The sequence below is a fragment of the Colias eurytheme genome, chromosome 16, assembly GCF_061535395.1.
Source record: "Colias eurytheme isolate Ceu_HAF_F1 chromosome 16, ilColEury1 Martin Lab GWU primary, whole genome shotgun sequence".
NCBI classification, from domain to species: Eukaryota; Metazoa; Arthropoda; class Insecta; order Lepidoptera; family Pieridae; genus Colias; species Colias eurytheme.
The window spans coordinates 8,177,433-8,200,969 of NC_142995.1; the positions used below are offsets into that span (position 1 = coordinate 8,177,433).

Consider the following 23,537-nt stretch of genomic DNA (forward strand, 5'->3'; position numbering starts at 1 on the left):
TTTATAATTTAATCAAATCGTGACGCCAAAGGACCTCCACAAACCGGTGCTCTTTAAAAAGTATGTAACAAACACTTTTTTGCTGGTTAGATGTGATTATACTACATTACATTTGGCTTCAGTATTGATTCTAATTATAATATTGTTAGATTTACGAATTTGGTCACAGGTGAAGGAACTGTCTCGATATAGGTGGGTAGGTACGTATCTACATAATATAACCAGATGTTGTCTGAATATATCAAAATATAGCCTGTGCTAGTTAAGTGCATACCTATTTGACTACTAAATAAGCGTAAGCATAAAACATTATTAAATTTTAAAGGTCTATCGACTTATATGCGGTATACACATATTATATCGATTAAACCACAGAACTATATCTGTGGATTAAACTAATACCTAACTCTTGCGCTAAATTCGAACAAGGAATCGCGCGATCGACTTCTTCGTAGAAACTGGATTTTATTTGCTGTTTTTTTTAATATCTAATAATTTTTAATAGGAAATGTGTAAGATATTATCTTTAATAACGCGTATGTCGGATATACAACATTACATTAAATTAATTTTGATAAAGGTTACATCTCATCATCTCATAGTACTATGTAGTTCGTATTATGTAGTGCCCGCATTCTTCATAGATCAGATAAATATTTTGTCACACAAAAACAACCATATTCAAAACGAACGCATGATTAATTATCGTGGGCGGTCACATAATATTATACGCTAACTATTCCATTATGTAGGTACAGGTGTCAGATTGGAATCATTGAAATGCTTTGGCGCCAAAATTCCTCAGAAAAAACTTCGACCGACCGTGACTTTAAGGGACAAAAACTGTGGAGGTATTGGTCGGACAAAGATGTTAAAGAATGTAAAATAAAATGTTTCATTAGGCGAATGATACGTGATAATTATTAATTGGAGTACGTCCATCAATGTGTGTATTTTTTATTGGAAGAACAGACTTTTAATGCCTCTATAAAGGCAGGCGGTGTGATTGATGCTTCGTCGCTGTTATTGCCCATTTATGAGGCTTGGGGATTTATTTCATAATAAATAAAAGAAAAACTACATCATTTCGCGTGTAGCTTCACCACTTCCTCCCATCCGCCTAACCATCGCGTCTATGCGTCTTTATAAAAAGTACCTGAGTCTGTGACCAAAAGCTTATATCTAATACACTGGAGATTTCAGTATGAACATTAACTTGTAACAAGAATGAATCCACGAATGGTCATAGTGCAATCTCTAGTGTATTAGATATAAGCTTCTTGTGTAAGAACTAAGAAGAATAATAAAAAATAAAAAAAACTCTTCATTCGTCACTGCATTGCATGTTGACATTTCCAACAATTTCAACCTTTTGTGTATGGGAACTTCTCTTTTGTTTAATGGAATAAGTTTTAATATGTATCGTAAGTACTTTATTAAATAATTAAATGCATTTGAACATTCAAATTCTAGCTAATATATTGATCAATAGCTGTCGATTCTTGGTGTTACATATTGCTTGTCTCCAGTCAGCTGGCCGCAGGCGATCTGTCTTTCGCGCTCCTTACGCATAGCCTAGTATAGTAAAATTAATTAAATATTATTTACTAATAATAAGTTTTGTAATAAATTAAAAATTATCAATTTACATTCTCATTTCTTTAACTATTTTAATTTGAAATCTATGTGGGTATGTGTATTTCATATTACTTATATAATTTTTACCTACATTCAGCTAAAATTTATGAATTTTACTTTTCCATTACTTTCAAATAAAATTTATGAATTTAACTGGGGATTTAGGTTTATGTTGCAACTTGCAACTTAGACACAGCATACTACAGAACCAATGTGGATTAATTTAAGATGCCTACTTAAAATTAAAGCAAACCGTATCTCCCGAAAAATTGCTAACCGTAAATCTCGCAAATTGTTTCTTTCTAGTATGGCATTCGTGATACTCGTCTATGTAATCTCTACATTTGCGCACACCTCGGCCGTACCCGTATGCTTCCATGCAGTTCATCATATCCATCTCTTGTTTCGCACAACGCCCTAACATCTGATAACTTAGCATTGCCCCAGTAATATCAGTGAAGACTGTTCGGATTACGGGAGAAACAATATCCGACATCGTAATTAATAATTATTTTAATTTCGAGAAATTTATTATCAATGACATTTGAAAGAGAATGTGAAGTTTGTTTAAATACTTTTTGTTGTAAGATTCTTATTTTTTATTTTTGTTGTCAACCATTTTTTGCTTCAATAAAAAGGCCATAATATTAATTATAAGCATAACACTATATTATGATGTTATTTTAGGATCATAATTATTAAATAATACACATTTTATCATTTTGGAATTTTTTGTAGCAATCCCATGAAATAATAATCCAATAAATAATAACTATCAAATGATTCTCTAGTACCTATTTTGTATATTTTATAAGCTATAGCTCTGCCCGCGGTTTTATCCGCTTTGCTCCGCTCCTGTCAAAGACCAACGTCTTAACATCATGATATACATAATATATAACCTTCCTCAATGAAAAGGTTATTTAACACCAAAAGAATTTTTCAAATCGGACCAGTAGTTCCTGATATGTATGACGTGTACATATACATTTTGTAAATCATTTTATTAAAATTTGATGAAGTCATGTTAAGTGTGATTGAGCATGTGTAATCATTTATGTAGAACTGGGTTCTATTAAACATTCATATAAGCATAATGAAAGTAAGAAATTAACTCTCTGAAACAAAATCACTATATTACACTTTTATTTTTACAACGGCTTCACATAAATTTAATTGATTAAAAACTATCAATTCTCGGTGTTACATATTGTTTGTCTCCTGTCAATTTGCCTTCAGCTATTTGACGTTCGCGTTCCTTGCGCATTGCCTACAAACAAAAAAAATAATAATTGAAAATTATGAAAGCCATGAAAGTTATATACAAAGATATAAATGCTTTGATGTATCCTTTCTAGAACTTGTGATATTTAAATATTGTATTAAGCAAGAGTTTATGATTTCAAACAGACAGACCTAAAGAGAAGTACTTATGTTATAAGTTCAACCCTGGCTTGAAGCATAATAATTTATTAAAAAATCAAAGTCAAATCTTATCAACATTTTAAGAAGTGGAAGGATATATTAATTAATAAATTTTTTATAAGTAATACATACTGTTGTCTTAACTGTATAAGTTAATAAGTAGGTTCACTACTTAGTTCACTATAACCAATGATACATACCGCAAATCTCTTAAATTGCTTGGTTTTCGTTTGGCATTCATGAAAGTCCGCGAATAAGTATGCGCACTTGGTCCTACCGCGGTCCAAACCGTACGCTTCAAGGCAGTCCATATAACGCATCTCTTCCTTTTGGCATGTACCTAGCAGCTGGTGGCTGAACATGCCTCCAGTCAGGTCCGTGAAGGGAGAACGGAGGAACGGTGAAATCGACATCTTTGCTATATTATTAATAAAATGATAAGGTTAGAATTACGTAAACAAAATAATTTGAGTTTTATTTAGTTCTTTGTAGTGTACATATTTTTCTGAATTGTTTCATCCAACAATTACTAAATGGTGAAAATTATATGCTAAACACTGTATTTACCTTGTAATTTACGCAACTATTGTTGTTCTATCTTCAAAATTTATCTGAAACAAAAAAAGCTGACAGTAGTCAGTGACACTTTTGAAAGTGTCACATGTCAAACGTCAAATAAATTTTTTTTCCATCTTCGCAAGAAAATATGTCTCCCCGTTTTCCAATTACAGCACTAGAGTGCATTATGCGGCATAATGCTTAACGTTGAATGTTCCAACTACAGCAACGCCACAGTATTACCATTATTTCCTACAGTAGTGCGACGAATGTACTTGTGCAGAGAAACGGAGGGGAACTGGCGGGGGTCGGGCGACGCGGGCCGCGTAAAGCAAACACGCTTAGTTTGCTTTACCTAGCGCGAAAGGATGACGCAGTCGTATTTTTTGTGTAATAATTTTATTATACATAGGTACTTACATATTCTATTATGGCGCGCACAAACTGTTCGGTTTACGGATGTAAATCTACATTGAAATCCCAGAAGGAAACAATATTTCAGAAAGATTGTATTAATTGTATCTGTTGAATTAAAATCAAATCTATGTATTATATGTTGTCCTCATTATTTTCTAATCAGATTGTACATCCCAATGCGAATGTATTACTTAGTTAAATGTTATAATATACAATTAAGAACATCCAAAAATAAAGTGTCCACGTAAATAATATTTAGCAGTGCAATATCTGTAATTATATATTTATGAACAAATAATTACATCAGATTTAATTATTATTTTGAATGTACATATGAATAAAGATTTCATCATAATATTAATACTTAATCACAATTGTTTCATTTCCCATTTGTTGCAACCCTAGCGTATTTTCGTGTGGCAGCGTCATTACCTACGCTGGCGGCGGCATCGCGCGACATCAAAGGCGATTCCTTACTGTAGGAAATAATGGTAATACTGTGGCAACGCTTCGCACAATCGAGCACTAGAAAAAGTGGCTGTTTTCCAATTACAGAGCATAATGCGACTCAGTGCCGCACAATGCCGAATTATGCTGATGCTTAATTGGAACATGAAACGCACCAGCAGGTTGCGCTAAGTTCAGTGTTGAAAAAAAAAATATTCATAGAGTTAGCAATAATCTCATTAATGTGTAAATAAAGTGGTATACATAATAATTGGTTGAAAAATATTTACGGTTATTTTAAGTAATTTGGATTTTGATTATTTCATTAACATTTTTTTCAATGTTTGTACCTTCATACATACTTATACATATTTATTTTTTTAACACAATTTGAATTAACTTTGATTATTTCGAAAAAACTACAATGAAACGAAAGCCTTAAAATTTTTTCCAACAATTAATAATTAATTAATTACTAACGATAAATCGATTGCACGCATCAATTCACGCGCATTACTTTTTCTAGTGCTCAATTGTGCGAAGCGTTGCTGTAGTTGGAACATTCAAGTTAAGCATTATGCCGCATAATGCGCTCTAGTGCCGTAATTGGAAAACGGGGATTAATGTGCGTGAATGATGCGTGCAGTCGATTTATCGTTAGTAATTATTAATTGTTGGAAAAAAATTTAAAGCTTTCGTTTCATTGTAGTTTTTTAGAAATAATCAAAGTTAATTCAAATTGTGTTAAAAAAATAAATATAAGAATGGATGAAGGTACAAACATTGAAAAAAATGTTAACCCCTCCGCAGTGGAGGAACCACACAGTGGCAGGTGTAAACTTTTGCGGATCAGTGTGGGGGCCACATTGTGGTTACTTCGTAACCAAATACAAATCGTCTCTAAAATCTTATTAAAAATCATTCTAGTTCCCTCTAACCTACCGTGGTATATACAGAATAGAAAGAGCTACCTATAGAATCACATGACTTGCCTATTTGGTCGGTTTACTAACGGTTTTTATGCTGTCAAAAACACGGCACTTCAGTGCACTAACTTTTGAACATATGTTTTGTAGAAAAAATATGTATGTATGGTGTATGAGATTTTTAGCTATATATTATTAGGAATATAATATGTATGTAAGGTTTCATAATTAAACTAAATTTCGTTTGAAAAATGTTTCATTTTTATAAAATAATCAAAATTAGTTGACATGACATGACAGTCCTACATTTTTGACCATCAATTAAAGCTTATTTTTATAGCTCACTTCATACATGATGAATACTATATAGTCGGAAATTTAATGAGGTTTAATTATTTCTTAAGTTTTCTAGTACTTTTCATATAAAAAATAGAGAAATCGCGATTAAAAAGCACAAGTGTGCTTCACCGGGATCTGTCTGTGGATGAACCACAGTGTGGCCCCACAGATGCGCCTATTCCACAATGGCCGCGCTACACTGCGGAAGGGTTAATGAAATAATCAAAATCCAAATTACTTAAAATAACCGTTCAACCAATTATTATGTATACCACTTTATTTACACATTAATGAGGTTATTGCTAACTCTATGAATATTTTTTTTTTCAACACTGAACTAGCGCAACCTTCTGGTGCGTTTCACGTTCCAATTAAGCATCAGCATAATTCGGCATTGTGCGGCACTGAGTCGCATTATGTTCTGTAATTGGAAAACAGCCTCTATTTGCTATTGTTGTATTGGTTGTATTGCATTTCAGTAGATTTTCCTCGAGATTTCATCATCAGATCCTGACTTGATGATACTGGCTGCACCATAGAAATCTAAATAACAAGACACTAGAAGTCGTAAGCGCGCGTGACCTTGTCGCCACTCAGGTGACTTTCACAACACCAGCGTGTTCGTCACTGTTCAGTTGCTCTGGAGACGTATGTGTATAAACATGGTGTGTTTCAGCATATCCCATTGCGGAAATTCTTCCACAAGTTGTAATTATACTAATAAAGGAATAATATTTCATCGGTAAATATTTCTTTTTTAGAAATAATGCCGTTTTTCCTTAAAATTATAGAATACTAGCGGTCCGCCCCGGCTTCGCCCGTGGTACATATTTACGTTTTCTCTACATAAGAACCATCGTCGTACTTCAAGGAATACAATAAAAAAAGAATTATCGAAATCGGTTCAGCCGTTCTCGAGTTATGCGCTTACCAACACATTTTGCGATTCATTTTTATATATAAGACTAGCAGTCCGCCCCGGCTTCGCCCGTGGTACATATTTACGTTTTCTCTACGTAAAAACCATCCTCGTACTTCAAGGAATATACATAATAAAAAAAGAATTATCGAAATCGGTTCAGCCGTTCTCGAGTTATGCGCTTACCAACACATTTTGCGATTCATTTTTATATATAAGATTTACAAGTATTACGAGTGTCACCATAGTAATCGAAATAACAATGAATGACAGTCTACCATTCTTAGAGCGTTTTCACATTATCCGATCCGATATCGGATATCGGAAGCCGATAGCCGATATCCGATATCGGAGGGAAGTAAAATGTATGAAATATGTACCTGTCTTTCACATTGTCCGATCCGATATCGGATATCGGAGCCGACACCGATATACCCGTGAGCTATCGGACGATAATGTTCAGTGTTGCCAACACAATTTTCGAAAAGGCAGTATACCAACAGCAAAAAAGCACTAGTTTGTGTATTTTCAGTCTTATAGGGCGCTAAATCTTTAAAAAAATTCTTTGCTTTAACCTAAAATCCTTTCTATTAAAAGAAACCTTTTTTTATTAAGAAAACACACATTTAAGTATTTATAGGCATTAAAAATACGATTTATACGGCAGCTAATTTAATTACCATATTAAAATATACGGCAATTGGCTGAACTGAACTGAACTGAAGTAAACAAAATTAATATATTGCGTTCTTAAATTCAAATACAGTTGAACCTCGATAACTTAAACCTCGGTAACATAAAAACCTCTGTAACTTCAAAAAATAATGTGTTCCCTTCCCATCAGAGCCCAAAACCTCTTTAACTTAAAATACGCAACCTCTATAACTTAAATAAATAATCTCTGTATTGGCCCTCAGTAACTTCAAGAAATGTTTCCACAACCTCTATAACATAAAATTATTTGTCAATGAGTCATTTTGAAAGAGTGTCAAAACAAAAGGTTTCGGTATTTATTGCTTGCACGTGTTTACTATGTATTGTTAACGTAAACAATACATTACCTATTGTTTGCTTTATCGAAATTCTTCAAAGCTTTGCGGCGGTTAGCTTTATGACAACAACTTACTTGCATCTTAAGTTTTTGATTGTTGTCCTGGAAACATCACTTTACTTACTGTGTGATAAAACTAGCTTAAAATGAGTCCAAAAAAAAACTAACAACCCTCACCTATGCTGATAAATTAAAAGCTATAGAAGCAGTGAAAAATGGATAGACCCTTGATAACTTAAAACCTCTATAACTTAAAATATTTTGTGTTTCCCTTGGACTTTAACTTATCGAGGTTCTACTGTATCTATCTTCGAAAATATTAGTGTCTATCATCTTTATTTTAACTCATTCTGCCTCGCTCCTCCTCCTACTCGGATGTTGGTTGTGCTCTGTGGTTGTGCTGTTTATTGTATTGTTGTCATTGAGTGCTTTGTTTTAAACTGACTTCAACAAAAGGAGGAGATTTCACACCGATTTTATTTTTATTTTGAATTAACAACAAATAATATTTGAAAACTCCTAATTCTAAAATAATTGCTTGTGACAATAAAATAATTTATGTCTTTACTTACAGGAAATTACAACAATCATATTATAAAATATATATTTGAACGGGTGACAATATTATTTGCAGTGTAATAAGAAAAATAATAGAAAATGTGAACAAAGATTGTATCACTTAATAAATTTATCATAGGTACTACATACATGAACTTTTATAAATGTATATAGTGAAAAAATGACTAAATGACTAGGTACGTCTTGTTAAAAATACATTTCATAGATTTTGAAAGGTATTTACTGATACATAATATTATGTATTACTAAAATTATTAACTAATACTAGGTTGTAGTAGGTATTGATATAAATTTATTTAATTTATAATTTGTTAACATACCTATACTATACAAATGACCGATATCAAAACTATTTAGTAAATAGCACATCTACATAATATGCAGTAATAATGATATCAAATCTTTTTTACATTTTACTTTTCTTTTTTTGAAGTTGTTTTTTTTTTACGTAGTTATTTTTAATGTATGTACAACTATGATCTATCATTTGATTTTTTTTTAATTATACCTTTATTATCAACTGGCAATTTAGTTTAGTTTTCTCTAAAAATTTCTGGCAACACTCATGATGATATCGGAAGGATTTTATCGGACAATGTGAAAGGGAAAATTTTATCCGATATCGGATATCGGCTATCGGTGTCCGATATCCGATATCGGATCGGATAATGTGAAAACGCTCTTAGTATCACGTTTAACCTCAGAGGAATAAACCTATATTCTTATATTGAGACAGAACAAAATACATATTTTCTAATCTACTTACTCTTAGTCAATAACAGCATAAGTCAGATTGAGATAGCGATAGAGTATCTGCACTGTCTTCAAACGTAGCGCGCCGGCAGTCAGTTTGTTTTCCAACCAGCTGGTGGGCTCAGTGCGTCAAGTGTTTTTAACGAAATATTTAGAAAATATAAAGTGTATAGTGTTTCTTTTTATTTGTCAGTGTGCTAAAATGACTATTGTATGTTTAGCTACCGGCTATTACTAGTCGAATGGGAGTTTTGGATGAAAACAATGAAAAAATATCTTTCCATCGGTAAGTGATTTTCAGCAAATTGATAAATATTTATGTTCTAACCCTATTTGAAGGTTTTATCAAGCGCTTTTTTATAAGATTATGTTGTAACTGTAACATTTACCCACTTTATGGGGTTGTGGAATACAAAAGAATTAAATAATTTTTAAAAAATGTCACAACATTATCACGTTTGGCATTTTGTTTACCACCGTAGTGTTGTAACACATATAGCGTATATTATCGATTTATGACAAAAAATCTATTTCATATTAACGTTGATTTATTTATTTTGTTTCTTATATCAGATTTATATGTAGTTGTTGTAGCAAATAATAGATGTAAATTTTCCACAGCAGGAAAATAAAAAATACCACGTGGTTGTTTTATTTGACTTATCTGTTTAGTTTGTTGTTTCTCTTTTAGATTATTAATAAATCCATTTTGTTTTAGATTTCCAGAGCTAAATAAAAAATGGGTATAAAACATGAGACGTGTAGATTGGACGCCGTCGAAATTTGCTAGATTGTGTTCACTGCATTTCGAGCCTGCGTGTTATCAAGATGGATACTCTAGAAGAATTGTGCAATCTTACGTTTACGTTTTTTTTGTTCCTTTAGATAGTAAATACATTTGTGTGTGAGTGAATTTTTATTTGGAAATTTTTTTACACATTTACTTTAAATGTGTAACTATGTGAAAATTAAACGGTTGATTAAATGACAGTTCTCATAGATGAGAAACTACTATTGAAATACCTACATACTTAATATGTTTTCAAAGAAAAACCCGCATAGTTCCCATTCCTGTGGGATTTACGGGATCAAAAGTAATTTTTCCAAATTTCATTGTAATCGGTTTAGTAGTATTCGCGTGAAAGAGTAACAAACATCCATCCTCACAAACTTTCGCTTTATTAGTAGGATGTAAGGAAAATGTTTTCTTTAAGACTGTCCTTTTATGAACTTGTTAAAATTCATGCTGACTGTGCCTTTCTCCTCACTCCTTTAACTTTATTGATCTTTATTTTAAATTAGTTACATTTCAAGTTTTAAAATTGATTTTAAAATATACTAGCTTTCCGTCCGCGTTTTTAAAGAAAATCCCGCACAGTTCCCGTTCACGTGGGATTTCCGGTATAAAACCTATCCTATGTGTGTATGTACAAAATTTCATTGTAATCGGTTCAGCAGTGAAAGAGAAAGTTATCCATTCTCGCATAATTTCGCATTTATTATATTCGTTGGATTAAACAAATAATGTATTCAACTGAAATTTATGAATAATTTTGTTTTTTTTTATTATTTATTATTTCACGAAACCGTAAATGCAAAATGCATTCACGATTTTATCGATTGAAGCACATCCCATCACTATCACCTTCTATCTATCTAAATACGTACCTATAGTAAAAATGGTGCCATGACTATGTTCAAACGTACCTTGTAGTCTATAGCTATCTCATTCTTTCATACGACGTTTTCTTTAGATAGAGAGAAACAAATATATGTAAATTGTATACGCTCGATACAAGTACTCTATAGGTTTATTGCTCTGAGCGTTTAACACAAATTTCAACCTTATTTCTATAAGTTTATGTTCAAAGTTATATCTATTGAAAATTGACAACTTCTGTTGTAGAAAAGCCGAATTTTTTCGTATTGGAACAAAAAGAAACAAAACGTCTCATATACTTAGGGATGTTATTCTAAAATAAACCGTAAATTCGTGAGTTAGGATACATATTAAAAAGCTTAATTTAATATTTAAGTTAGTTTTCACTAAAATCAAGCTGTCCAATAAAAGGCATAGTTTACTTGTGTGTACTTACTGTTTAGCGTTTAGCTATCGGTTTAAATGTGTTGATTTTGGCGACAGCGGTTTTCATATGAATTATGACATTATAGCACTTCTATGTGTCTTGTTATTTAGATTTCTATGGGCTGCACACTGCCTGTGTTTCAAAACTTTGTTTTTGAAAACTTTCTTAATAAAATTTCGAACACATTCTCCAACCAGAAGAGAAAAAATCGCAAAAAATATGTCGTTTCTAAAGTAGGTGTATTCTTTTACTGTTAACTGCTCTTTAATTTCTTGAAAAACGCAATACCCAACAAGAAAATTTAATAAAAGGAAATTCTAATCTAGTCTGAAAAAGTGTTGCGTTTCCACCACAGAGTTTCCACTTTACCTACAGATTAAGTATTAGTTACTTCGTAAACCTTGATATAGATAATCGTTATTTGATTTGCGTCAGTTTCCCGGGATAAAAAGCCTATGTCCTTTCTCGGGTATCAAAATATCTCCATACCAAATTTCATGGAAATTAGTTCAGTAGTTTAGGCGTGATTGAGTAACAGACAGACAGGCATTTCTTTCGCATTAATAATATTAGTATGGATAAATATCGATATTTCGAAATAATAATATCGATATTTCGATATATCGAAAATTCGATATTTTAAAAAATATCAACAGTCCTACTTGTGGTCAGGGCCCTGACAGCCTAGTTTCAAAATGGCTAGTTGTGGCGCTGCATTACTTCCTGTACTTTTTTTTTCTACTTGTTTCCGGCTACGGCGCCATTTTGAGAAGCCATGTTATGACAATTGACATTTATTTGAATGAAACGACCATTGTGTCTATAATTTAATTATTTTTTCTCGATTTTCACAATATAATAGACTTAAACGCGCAGCTGCTTATATGTATAATATTACGTTTTATTAATAACGCGCGAAATAAAACTAATAAGTGGACAGGTTTATTATCAGTCGAATAACTGAGTTGAGTGTACTGGTGTTTTGTGTATTTCCTCGCTTTTTGCTTGAGTTGAGATCCAAAATATCCAATTACTCCTTAGTTTTTTGATACGATACCTTCTACTAGTCTTTATAGTGTTCTACTGTAAAGAAGTGCTAAATTTGCCATGGGACTATTAAAGTGCTGTGTCGGTGGTTGCACCGCAACCAATTCGACGAATCGGCTTTTTTGTTTTCGCAGAATGATTATTTGAGGAACCTGTGGATGTCCTTTCTGGTGCCCACTAATTCCTCCCTCATCGGATTGTCGAAAGATCAACTTCGACACAAACGCGTTTGTGAGAAACACTTCGATAGATATCAGTTCGATGAAGAAGGCAAGAGGCTTAGGCATTCATAACCATGCCTATTTACGGATGACGAAATAGCGCACGGCGTGCCCCTGTCTTCCAGTGAAACTGGTGAGTTCTACCTGGAGCTATAAATAACATGATTAAAAAATATGTAAATAGCTTGGTAAGACAGGTTTCATGGCTCCAAACAAATACTTTGACATACTTTACATACCTTCTATTTGTGTTTGAATTATATTTTTAAATGTAACATATGTATTTACTTGTTACAGTACAAAATGCTCTGAGTGATCACAATTATCACAAAGTGGAATCAGATGAGAATGAAAATGTTACAGATAATATGTTGGTTATTGGAAGGGCAGGTATGTATTATGCACTCAAATTTTTATTTAAGCTATCCTATAATATGGTATTATATTTAACATAAATTATAATATAGTAATCAGGACAGGATTTTATAAGTTACGAGCTGTGCTCCACGGTTTCACCAGCGTGGCTCCGCTCCTTTTGGTCTTAGCGTGGTGATATATAGCCTATATCTTCCTCGATGAATGGGCTATCTAACACCGAAAGAATTTTTCAAATTGGACCAGTAGTTCCTGAGATTAGCGTGTTCAAACAAACAAACAAACTCTTTAGCTTTATAATATTAGTATAATATATAGTATAGATTTATATAAGTTCTTTGGTTTTAGGTGATGATTATCATGAACATCCATCATGCATTCCAGCTATTCCAGTTGTTATGAAAAGACCTACAGGTATGTGATTTATGATAGTTTATAGGTTGATAAATCCATGTTTGTAAATTTTAGTAAGTTTTTTATTCATGTTCTCAGATTTTACTATAAAGCTGTTTTTAAGAGAATTCCATTAGCTGTTATTAGATTCAAAGTTTCATATGTATGTAATGTTTGTAGGTACTTTTTATTCAAAAGTAATTGTTTTGTTACCGATTTACAGATATGGCAGACCAAACTTCATGTTCCTTAAGCAAAGAAATAGAATTTCATACTCTTTGTGAAGATGCAGGTTAGTATTTGGTTTTATTTACTGGTTAACTTTGATTTTATTAGTGCAGATTGCAAGAGACATGGGATTTAGAAAAAGGTTTTTTTTTAAGGTTGACAGATGCAAAAAAATGTGGTGTTCATAAATTATATAACACATGTAGGATCACACAATATGTATAGTGTGCACTTGCACTATCTTTAAGTTTGTGGTTACTTAGATATGTTTATTGTATGTGACTTATCAATCTCACAGTTAAACTGCCATTGTTTAAATCTGGGGCTTACAACATTTGAATAGGAACTGTGGAATTGTCTTTGTATGGATGGGCTCACTACAAATACTAAAATAACTTTTATTTTCAGGAAATATAACTGAATCCACAGTAGAAGAAAAAACTACTCATGAAAATAAGAGTATCATACAAAAGCGTAAAGGTAATTTATTATTAGTAATATAATGTACATTACAAGTGCTTTTCACATCTCTTTCAGTGATAAAATTATTATTATTAACCACACCACCACAATGAATCATCAAAATAAATTGTAACATAAATTTTGTTTTCAGATTTTATGAAAAAAAATTGCCCAAAGAAAAGAAAATTTATGAAGCAAATAACCAAAATAACAGCTGATAGTTTGGGTAAAACAACCACACAAAATCTTAAACAGGCTGCTGCCTATGGAAATAATGAAGTATATCCAAGTTCCAAACTTCTAGTGTTTTACAGGGAAGCAAGTTGTATAATACATAATTATTTAAACGATAACTGTATCCAAAACAAAATTGGGGCAAATATAAGAGAAAAAATTCAAGATTTGGAGTTTTCCTGGTTAGGGTGTCAGAAAACACACAATATGTGTTTAAAAAAAATGTTTTTAACATATATTGTTAGGCTTCATGTCCATAACTGGAGCAATATTATAAATAAAATTTTAAAGGGAGCTATAGAGGAGAGATATGTGCAAAAAATGGCAGGAATCCATAAAATTGCTTTAATGAAATATAAAACAAATAAATTAAGAAAAAGAGCATTAAATAAATAAACATTGAAAACGAAATCTGTTTTATTTTTAATACCTATTCGCAATAATAACGCTTGGAGCTTACTTAATATCTAGTATTAGTCTGTGCTAGTACGTAGTATTTTTATCGATACAATGGGCACCTCACTAAAGTATCGATAGTCAGATATAGATATCGAACTGGTAGGCAACACTACTTTTTACTGTCAAAATTGATTAGGCTACAGCAGCGCCACAACTGGCCAACTGAAACTATGGAAAACATCACTGTCGCATCTGTTACGTAGTAACTAATACTTAATCTGTGCTTGTGGTCCTACTCTTGGTCCTACTCACAGGTCCTACTATATACCTACGTACTTTACCACTTCGGTGATTTTTTTGGCACCAGCTGTTATCTGACGTGCGTTGTCATTTATGATTAGTCAAATAGGGTCTATGCGGGTCTGACACGAAAAATGACATTGCTGATGTCAATACAATATGTCAAAATTTAATTCAAATAATATTCACCTCAGAGCAATAAACCTATATTTAATTTTTCTTTCATTTCTTGATATTTGTACATAATAGTAAGGTATCGGTGCGAGAAGATATCAATTTATCCATCATGGACCAATGGTTGAAAGAGAGCTTATCTAGGATTTTAGATTTTGAAGTTCCTGAAGACCTTATCAAGTAAGTTTCAATTCAGGTGTCTTTTTTTTATTATTTGCATCTTTATATTTTGTAGAAAATCAATCTAATAAAATAAGGATACGTTGTAGTACATCTCTTGTTTGAATTAATCCTATTTGAGCTAATACTTATTGGATTTGGCTTTGATTGGAGCTACAAAAATTCTATTTAGTACTTATTCAAAGAATTTCTTTTTTTACAGATATGTCCTCTCCATAGAAAATCAAGCTGACCTCAATGAATATATGAAAACTTTAATAGACTTTGACAATTCACAGCACAAAACATTTTTTGATGAGCTTTGTAAGAGAAAGTTTCCCACAAAAGGTATGAAGTATGGTGTAAAAAAATATAGGTACCTACTTAAAATTTAAAGAACATTTAATTTTTTATGAGAAAACAAAAATATGCATATATAAGTTCTGAAATTACAGAATTTATCTGCATTATTAATGTTTTCTAATTGTGTATCATCTTTAAATAGGTAACAATTTAATTCAAATTTCCAGCATCCTCTTTACCAAGGCAGCCCAAAAAGAAGATTTCAAAGAATAAACAACAAGTAGAGACTAAAGAAGTAAAGCCAGCTGAAACAGTAAGCAATGAGGAAACAAAAAATAAAAAGAAGACAAAATTTGTCAACCTTTATTCACAGGAAGGGAAGAATGCCCAAGTTGTTTTAATAAAAGGTATGTTTTAATTTATTAAAAATATGAATTGATTAAAAGATTTGGTATGTTGAAATTTTTTTGTATTCATGTATACTTCTGTCCCTATGATTTATTGAAATTGAAACATGTTTATAATGTAAATTGAAATAGAATTATATACCCTACTATCTATGGTAAAATAAAACCGGCCAAGTGCGAGTCGGGCTCGCGCACAAAGGGTTCCGTAGCAGCAAATATAATAAATTACAGTTAAATCAACCTATCTCAAAAACTATAAGAGATACTTTGATCAAACCAAAAATCGTTGAAAGAGTTAATTAGCATGCATCACCTCTATTTTTTTTAGAATTTTATACCCCGTAGTTATAAAAATAGAGGGGGGGGGACATACTTTTTACGACTTTGAGAGCTGATATCTCAAAAACCGTTCACTTTAAGAAAAATGTTTTTTAGAAAACTTTATATCATTTTAAAAGACCTTTCCATTGATACCCCACACGGGTATGTACATCGAAAAAAAAAATTTCATCCCTCAGTTACATGTATGGGGGGCCCCACCCCCAATTCTTTTTTTTACTATTTAGTGTCATATTTTTGTAGCGGTTCATACAACACATATTCCCATCAAATTTCATCACTGTAGTACTTATAGTTTCCGAGTAAATCGGCTGTGACAGACGGACAGACGGACAGACGGACAGACGGACATGACGAAACTATAAGGGTTCCGTTTTTGCCATTTTGGCTACGGAACCCTAAAAAAGGACGGGTTGCACTCCGGGAATGCCGGCAGAAGTGAAAACTTGATTATTAACGTTGAGCATGTTTGATATTTTGGAATGGTATCCGTCTTACGCTTTTTCGATCAGGTCACGTGTCCTGACGCGAGTTTAAAATTTTATACCCATTATTTTATACACATTGTATACGTAGTATATTATTATTAGTCTGTGCCATTACAGAAAAAGTGCTCAACGCCGCTAAAGAAGTTTTCACTTCAAAAACATGTTGTATAGTGTACATATACATTTTTAGTATTAAAAATACATGTATCATTTTGCAGGCAGACTCCACTGCGACTGTCAGGCTTCTAAACATGAGCTAATAAATAATTGTCTACAATGTGGACGTATTGTTTGCAAGCAGGAAGGTTCTGGTCCTTGTCTATTCTGTGGACATTTGGTGAGTCCTGTTATAATACTAGCCTTTACATATGTCTTTGCTCATGGGGTATCTGACAAAAAAGGAGTATACTATTTCAGTGCAACAACTACTTTTTCTCTGTGCAAAATTGAATCTAGATCCATTCTGCCATCTTGACATGACATTTTTCATGTAAGCAAAATGGTACTTGTTTAAAAATAAAAGGTTTCATCTCCATTGATAAGAATATGTTCTCTAAATGATGAAAGTATTGTCATTTCTATATAATTTTAATTTGCGTTAATGCCTACTTCAATTTATTTTGTAGGTATGCACTCCCCAAGAGCAAAAAGAAATCAATGCTAAGACAAAGTCGAGTGCTAAGTTAATGGAGTCTCTGATGGAACGCAGCAGGCCTAAAGGTTGGGAAGCCGCTGTTTCTCATAGGAATAGGCTTTTGGAGTATGATAGAACCAGGTAAGTTTAAAAATATTTTGGTATACATTATTAAAAATAAGTTATTTACATTTATAATAGAATACAGCTGGAATTTATTAGTTTATGAAACAAATCCATGAAATTAACATATAACACAAAAATTTTATGATTATTTATGCTCTTGTTAGGAAATAAAACTTATTTAAGTTTTGTATTAGCTAAAACGGTAAGATTGCTATTTTAACTATCTACAAAATAATAATTTAGGAAAAGCTTAACATCTATTCCCATATAAATGTTTAAAAAGAATTACTTGACTTTCTTAGCCAATAATCTATTATAAATAAAATTGTAATACTGCTATATTATAATTTATAATGTGTAGTAAATAAATTTAAAATGAACCTATGTAAACAACATATTGTTTAAATAATAACTTACGTGAATTAGTTTAAATTATAAAATTAAAATATTTGTATGCCAATTTGTTGGCGAATTGTGCGGACGTGAAATTTATTAAAAACTTTGTAACCACAATTCATAAATTTTCATTTCATTAACTTTGCAGCGAGCGTCGAACCAAAGTAACAGATGATGACAGTGACTATTTCAACGCTAACAGCGTGTGGTTGAGCGCCAGTGAGAAGGAGAAACTGCATAAGTATCAGCAATCCTTGCATGATAAGAAACATGCGTCCAGGCTTAATAAGAAGATGACTTTTGATTTTGCTGGTAAGTTTTTATGTATTAGAATTTACTTTTTTTTGACGATGAGAAATGTTATAGTTTGGTATTATAAGCATATTTAATATTTAAAAATTATATCAAATAAATTTTCAAATTCCCACTATGCACACAATTTAGTCTTCTCTTTCAGACAGATTCATCACATTTATAAATCTCTCTATAAAAAGATTCCAAGTAAATGTTAATTATTATTAAATAATATTCCTCATGACTAGATAACTAACGCATTACTAATGCATATCATGATTGAAGTTTGTAAAATATTATTAATACGAAAAAATATAACCTTTTATAAATTGTGAAAATAGCTACAGAAGTTATAAAATAAACATTTTTCATATCTGACAAAAGTTTAAGAAATAATGATGACATTCTTACTGGAATGAACGTCTTTCTATAACGATATAGTATAATAAGGGTTTAAAAAAGACCACTCAGACAGCGACAGCACCCCACGCCCCTCTGCAAGCAGAGGGATGAACGATCACCGAGGGCTGGAGCCAGCTGACTCCGCCCGCCTCACGCTCAGGGCACCGCGCCACATCTCATCTTCGTGGCTGGTCTGATCCTACATAATGTAAGAGTTCTCGTGAAGAGCTTACTATAGAAATGATCCTATGAAGTAAGGTCTTGCCGGTACACCCGATATCGGCTCTATTTACTGCATGAGAAAAACACTTCGGTAGCGGGTTGTAGGAATCTTATTTCGTGACTAGTGACATCTAGCTGATATGATACGTGGATACGTTAATAAGTTGTGACGTCGCGTTGACCTCGATTCGTAGTGAATACGTTATAGACATTTTTAATTAGAGCGCCATCTAGTGTTGGAGCACGATATTAAGAAGGCAAGTGGCACTCAAGATCTACTTCTGTTTGTGTCACAACTCACAAATAATGTATTAATTATTTAAATCAATTATTGGTATGAACAGTACCTACACTATTACTGGTAGTGTTCAGGATCAATATAGCTATAAAAATTACTTTTAATTGATATTTTACTGAGGTTCAGTTTAATTAGGTAGTGAAAACTGAAAATACACCTCGAAATGTAAATTCATTGAGTTTATTCTATGATTTCCTTTTTTTTCTTTTTAACTTTCCTTTATAACCAAATCAAAATACAATAATAATATCTAGATGTCGATAATTCCCATTTACTTTATAGTTCATGATCTATACCACTAGATGTCACTTTATTATAAAGTACCAACAATTCTGAGCATATAGAACAATACAATAATTGAAAAAAAAAATAGGAAATAAAATATTTATTAAACATTTTCAATTTCATTTATAAATATTGCACCGTGAATATATCGAAATTTGTTTTAATAACAGATGTCGCTATCATGTGATCTATGATCTCATGTAAACACACATGAGGTGTTACAATTATTTCCAGTATCGACGTACAGATGTCGCTTTTATAAAAACACAAGTTCTATAAGGGGATCTAGGTCATTTTTTGTTTTAATTCTATAGAACAAACAATATATTAATTTTAACAGAGCTTTCAACATTGAACTCCAACACTAGATTGCCTTTGTCGAAATTGCCCTAATTTGTCTTAAAAATAAAAATATATTATTATTTATTATATGTACCATGAACATGAGACGAATTATTTATTCTTCATCGGTTAGATGTCGCTAGTCACGAAATAAGATTCCTACAACCCGCTACCAAAGTGTTTTTCTCATGCAGTAAATAAAACCGATATCGGGTGTACCGGCAAGACCTTACTTCATAGGATCATTTCTATAGTAAGCTCTTCACGAGAACTCTTACATTATGTAGGATCAGACCAGCCACGAAGATGAGATGTGGCGCGGTGCCCTGAGCGTGAGGCGGGCGGAGTCAGCTGGCTCCAGCCCTCGGTGATCGTTCATCCCTCTGCTTGCAGAGGGGCGTGGGGTGCTGTCGCTGTCTGAGTGGTCTTTTTTAAACCCTTATTATAATTTGAATCAAATCAAAAATGGTACTGAGATACTGATAACGGAATTTTGCATTTATGATGAATTCAAAAATAATATTTTGTTTATAAGACAATCTTATGTAATTTTTACTGTATGACTGTATGTATGTATTTTCATGGATTTCTAATTTCTATTGTTGGGTAAATTACGGATGGGAATATGTTATGCAAAATCATTGTTCATGGTAAACATTAAATTATTGAACATAGAAAAATATGTACCTGTGCTGTGTGCAAAATCTCTCAGTGTTTTCCGTTTTTTGTAGAACTAGATCCACAATTTTCATTGATATTGAATTTTATTATAAAAAAACTACTACTGGATTATGATTATAATAGTTTAAAAAAATACAACATCTCTCACAGTAGGCAGTTCTATTCTTATTAGCAGATTAATTGTTGAAAATAATACAAAATACACAGATACTAACGAAATTTATAGGATAACTTACTTATAAAATCTACGCTTTTTAATTACATGACATACAACCAATACATATATGTATTACATCCCAAAGGTCGTCAAGTGGTAGAAGACAACACAATCGACTACGACGTGGACGAAGACCACATTCGTAACATTACCACAAGCAATCAGAATGGTAACCAAATGTTGAGGACCGATGTATTGGCTAACATGCCTTCTGATAGGGATGTGGCGCCGGGTGTTAATGCTAACTTGTTGCAGGTATATTATGGTTATTTTTCTTAAAGTTTTTATTACGTTGTTTTGTAAATGTAGAAAGATTAGTTTGTGTTTTATAGGAATTCAAGTATAACTTGAATTTTAAGTAACATTTTACTCGACTAAATTCTATAGTTTCTAATATATTTTTAAGTCAGACAAGACAAGGATAAAGTTGATTTAAAAAAAAATTAATGATTCATTTTTGGAGATTCCATTAAAAACGTTTTCTAGATTTAGTTCATTTCGTTGATTTTCATAGTTCCCTTCTTAAGAATTGACCCTATTTAATTTTTTTTCTCCGTGAATAAAATTTGTATCACCTAACTGTTTAATTATTTGTATAACACCGATTAATATTCCACAGTTCGACGAATCAATAAGCAGCAACTACGCAGCAACTCGACCGACTTGGTCCACACAATCTCGTATACAAGACGCAGAGTTACAAGAGATGGTGGATACCGGCAAGTGTCTCTCTATGCACCAACCCTGGGCATCGCTATTGGTTGAGGGGATTAAGTTGTGAGTTTGTTTGTTTGTTTATTTAAAGGGTGTGGTTGAGATTTTGCGCTGTAGTAACTAGGTATTTTTAGTGTTTTTAGAATAAATACGGCCGGTTCCTGTATTCAGTATTTTGACGTTGAGAACGTATTCCTGTATATGATATAAGCTTAATCCAAACTTAATCAAATTATTTTTTAAACCGGCCCTTATTATATTACATACTTTGCCTACTTGTAGAAGTTTTTGGCCTTTCGTTAAGTTTTCATAACATATACATAGTTTGTTTATTTAAACATTTCTATTGTTAAACTCAATAAAATCATTTTAACGTGTAATTGTTCGTTTAACTGTATAGATATTTAACTAATACTTCTTGAACTTGTTTTTTTATTAGACACGAAGGTCGAACATGGTATACGAGTCATCGCGGCAGGTTGTGGATAGCAGCTACAGTGAAACCAGCTGACCCGGGGCTTATCCGGGACTTGGAGAATAGATACAGGGTGCTCTATCCGGGTGAGATGGGTGTTGTTTACAAGATGGTCTATTATTATTTCTCTACTTAGAGAGGTTTTAGAAAGGATTTCTACAGAGCTTAGTAGTTGGTACAAATCCTTTTATGTTAATTAATACAACTCTTTGATCCAATTATTTTATGAAATACGATTTTTTTTATAATACAATGCGATGTTCATTATACAGCCTGATTTTATGTGGAATTCCATTCATTCAAATAACAAATATGTAATAATTGAATTATTTAAATAATATGTACTATGATAACAAGCTTTGTCTGCTATAGTTAATTGTTATCTTATATATAAAATTCTCGTGTCACAATGTTAGTCTGCATACTCCTCCGAAACGGGTGGACCGATTCTCATGAAATTTTCTGTGCATATCGGGTAAGTCTGAGAATCGGCCAACATCTATTTTTCATATGTACCACGGGCGAAGCCGGGGCGGGCCGCTAGTTTCTTTATATTATTATTTTTTTTTTCAGAAAAGCATTTCAAGTTTCCGTCGTTCTATCCCACTGGGTGTTTGCTGGGATGCGTCAATGTTGATGACTGCCTACCGCAAGAAGAATATGAGAAAATGTGAGTATCTATAAATTATATTGTTAATATTAACTAGCTGTTCGCCCCGGCTCCGCTCGGGTTATTCTTTTTTGTGATTGAGTAAATACTAATGGATACAAATACAAAAGCATAAAAAATCGGCTCTGATTTATTTATAAATATATTTTCTTAAGTGTTTATTGTTATATTTTAATAATGAATATAATTGCACGCCTCATAAGCGAAGCGTTGAGGTGGGTACTACTGTCACTTCGCGCAATTTCTTAATTTATATCTATGTTTTTACTTATCCGGGGAGCGGCTGCATCTATTTTAACGAGATTTTATTGAATGATAGTAAAGTTCGTGCATTATGAATTTGTCGGTTTTACATACTGAACAAAATATTCCGTGAATAATAAAACAATAGACATTTTTAATGATTTAATATCAAACATTGCAGTTATCCGGACGGTGAAGGCGACAGTCCTTATATGTTCATCTGCTCCAACCCGATAAGTTTGCGGCTTCGATTCCCGGTCAAAGGACAGCATAAAATATGTGAGTCTTTGTAACTTATTATTTTATCTTTTTAAATTAGGATTAATATTTGTTATAACATAGTGAAAAAACGGAAATTTTCTGAATTTATAGCATTATAAATATGTATATATGTCTCATCTACTGTGTTAACTAGGTTTATAACTTTGCATTAACAAGAACTTCATAGCCTTGTTCTAGTTTAATTTTAACTTTATCTTTTCTTCATGTGAAATTTAAATTTGACATATTTAATATAGTTAACTAGCGGTCCGCCCCGGCTTCGCCCGTGGTACATATTTTGCCTAGCCTTAGCCTATGTTCTTTCTCAGAGTCTAAAGATTGTCTGTGCCAAATTTCATCAAAATCTGTCCAGTAGTTTATGAGCCTATTCATTACAATCAAACAAACAAACAAAGTTTTCCTCTTTATAATATTAGTGTAGATTTGACCTATTCTTTTAATTTCAGATTCTCTAGACAAAACAATACATCAAGCGGCTTTAAAATGCATACAGAAGATGTCCAAGATAGAATCTGAACAAGCGCACGCCGCGTAAATTTGTTACTTATAATTTTATATAGGAAAATAAAAGAATTCATTAAATAAGAG

The 23,537-nt window shown here is 32.3% G+C and overlaps 3 protein-coding genes, 1 long non-coding RNA gene and 2 other non-coding genes across 6 annotated transcripts; 3 read left to right on the forward strand and 3 right to left on the reverse strand.

Moving 5' to 3' along the window:
- Window positions 1–1,410: 1,410 nt before the first annotated feature.
- On the reverse strand, window positions 1,411–2,134 carry LOC149901954 (NADH dehydrogenase [ubiquinone] iron-sulfur protein 5-like). The gene is made up of 2 exons (XM_090110645.1): window positions 1,916–2,134; window positions 1,411–1,575 (listed from the first exon to the last, which is right to left on the reverse strand). The coding sequence occupies exons 1-2, from the start codon at window positions 2,132–2,134 to the stop codon at window positions 1,486–1,488; spliced, it is 309 nt and encodes a 102-aa protein (XP_089966771.1). The 3' UTR covers window positions 1,411–1,485.
- A 614-nt stretch (window positions 2,135–2,748) lies between these two features.
- LOC149901955 (NADH dehydrogenase [ubiquinone] iron-sulfur protein 5-like) lies at window positions 2,749–3,724 on the reverse strand. Its single transcript, XM_090111057.1, has 3 exons — window positions 3,631–3,724; window positions 3,264–3,481; window positions 2,749–2,908 (listed from the first exon to the last, which is right to left on the reverse strand). The coding sequence occupies exons 2-3, from the start codon at window positions 3,474–3,476 to the stop codon at window positions 2,819–2,821; spliced, it is 303 nt and encodes a 100-aa protein (XP_089967183.1). The 5' UTR covers window positions 3,477–3,481; window positions 3,631–3,724; the 3' UTR covers window positions 2,749–2,818.
- A 9,187-nt stretch (window positions 3,725–12,911) lies between these two features.
- Window positions 12,912–14,510, forward strand: LOC149901956 (uncharacterized). The gene is made up of 3 exons (XR_016457632.1): window positions 12,912–13,196; window positions 13,399–13,467; window positions 14,017–14,510. It is a non-coding gene; the product is annotated as an uncharacterized LOC149901956 (long non-coding RNA).
- Window positions 14,511–15,011: 501 nt separating this feature from the next.
- Window positions 15,012–23,530, forward strand: LOC149901957 (activating signal cointegrator 1). The gene is made up of 12 exons (XM_090111272.1): window positions 15,012–15,152; window positions 15,355–15,479; window positions 15,662–15,841; window positions 16,887–17,005; window positions 17,295–17,443; window positions 17,973–18,136; window positions 20,651–20,820; window positions 21,185–21,342; window positions 21,719–21,840; window positions 22,328–22,424; window positions 22,849–22,946; window positions 23,396–23,530. The coding sequence occupies exons 1-12, from the start codon at window positions 15,085–15,087 to the stop codon at window positions 23,482–23,484; spliced, it is 1,539 nt and encodes a 512-aa protein (XP_089967398.1). The 5' UTR covers window positions 15,012–15,084; the 3' UTR covers window positions 23,485–23,530.
- Window positions 18,581–18,783, reverse strand: LOC149901958 (small nucleolar RNA U3). Its single transcript, XR_016457652.1, has one exon. It is a non-coding gene; the product is annotated as a small nucleolar RNA U3 (small nucleolar RNA).
- On the forward strand, window positions 19,891–20,093 carry LOC149901959 (small nucleolar RNA U3). The gene has a single exon (XR_016457653.1). It is a non-coding gene; the product is annotated as a small nucleolar RNA U3 (small nucleolar RNA).
- Window positions 23,531–23,537: the final 7 nt, after the last annotated feature.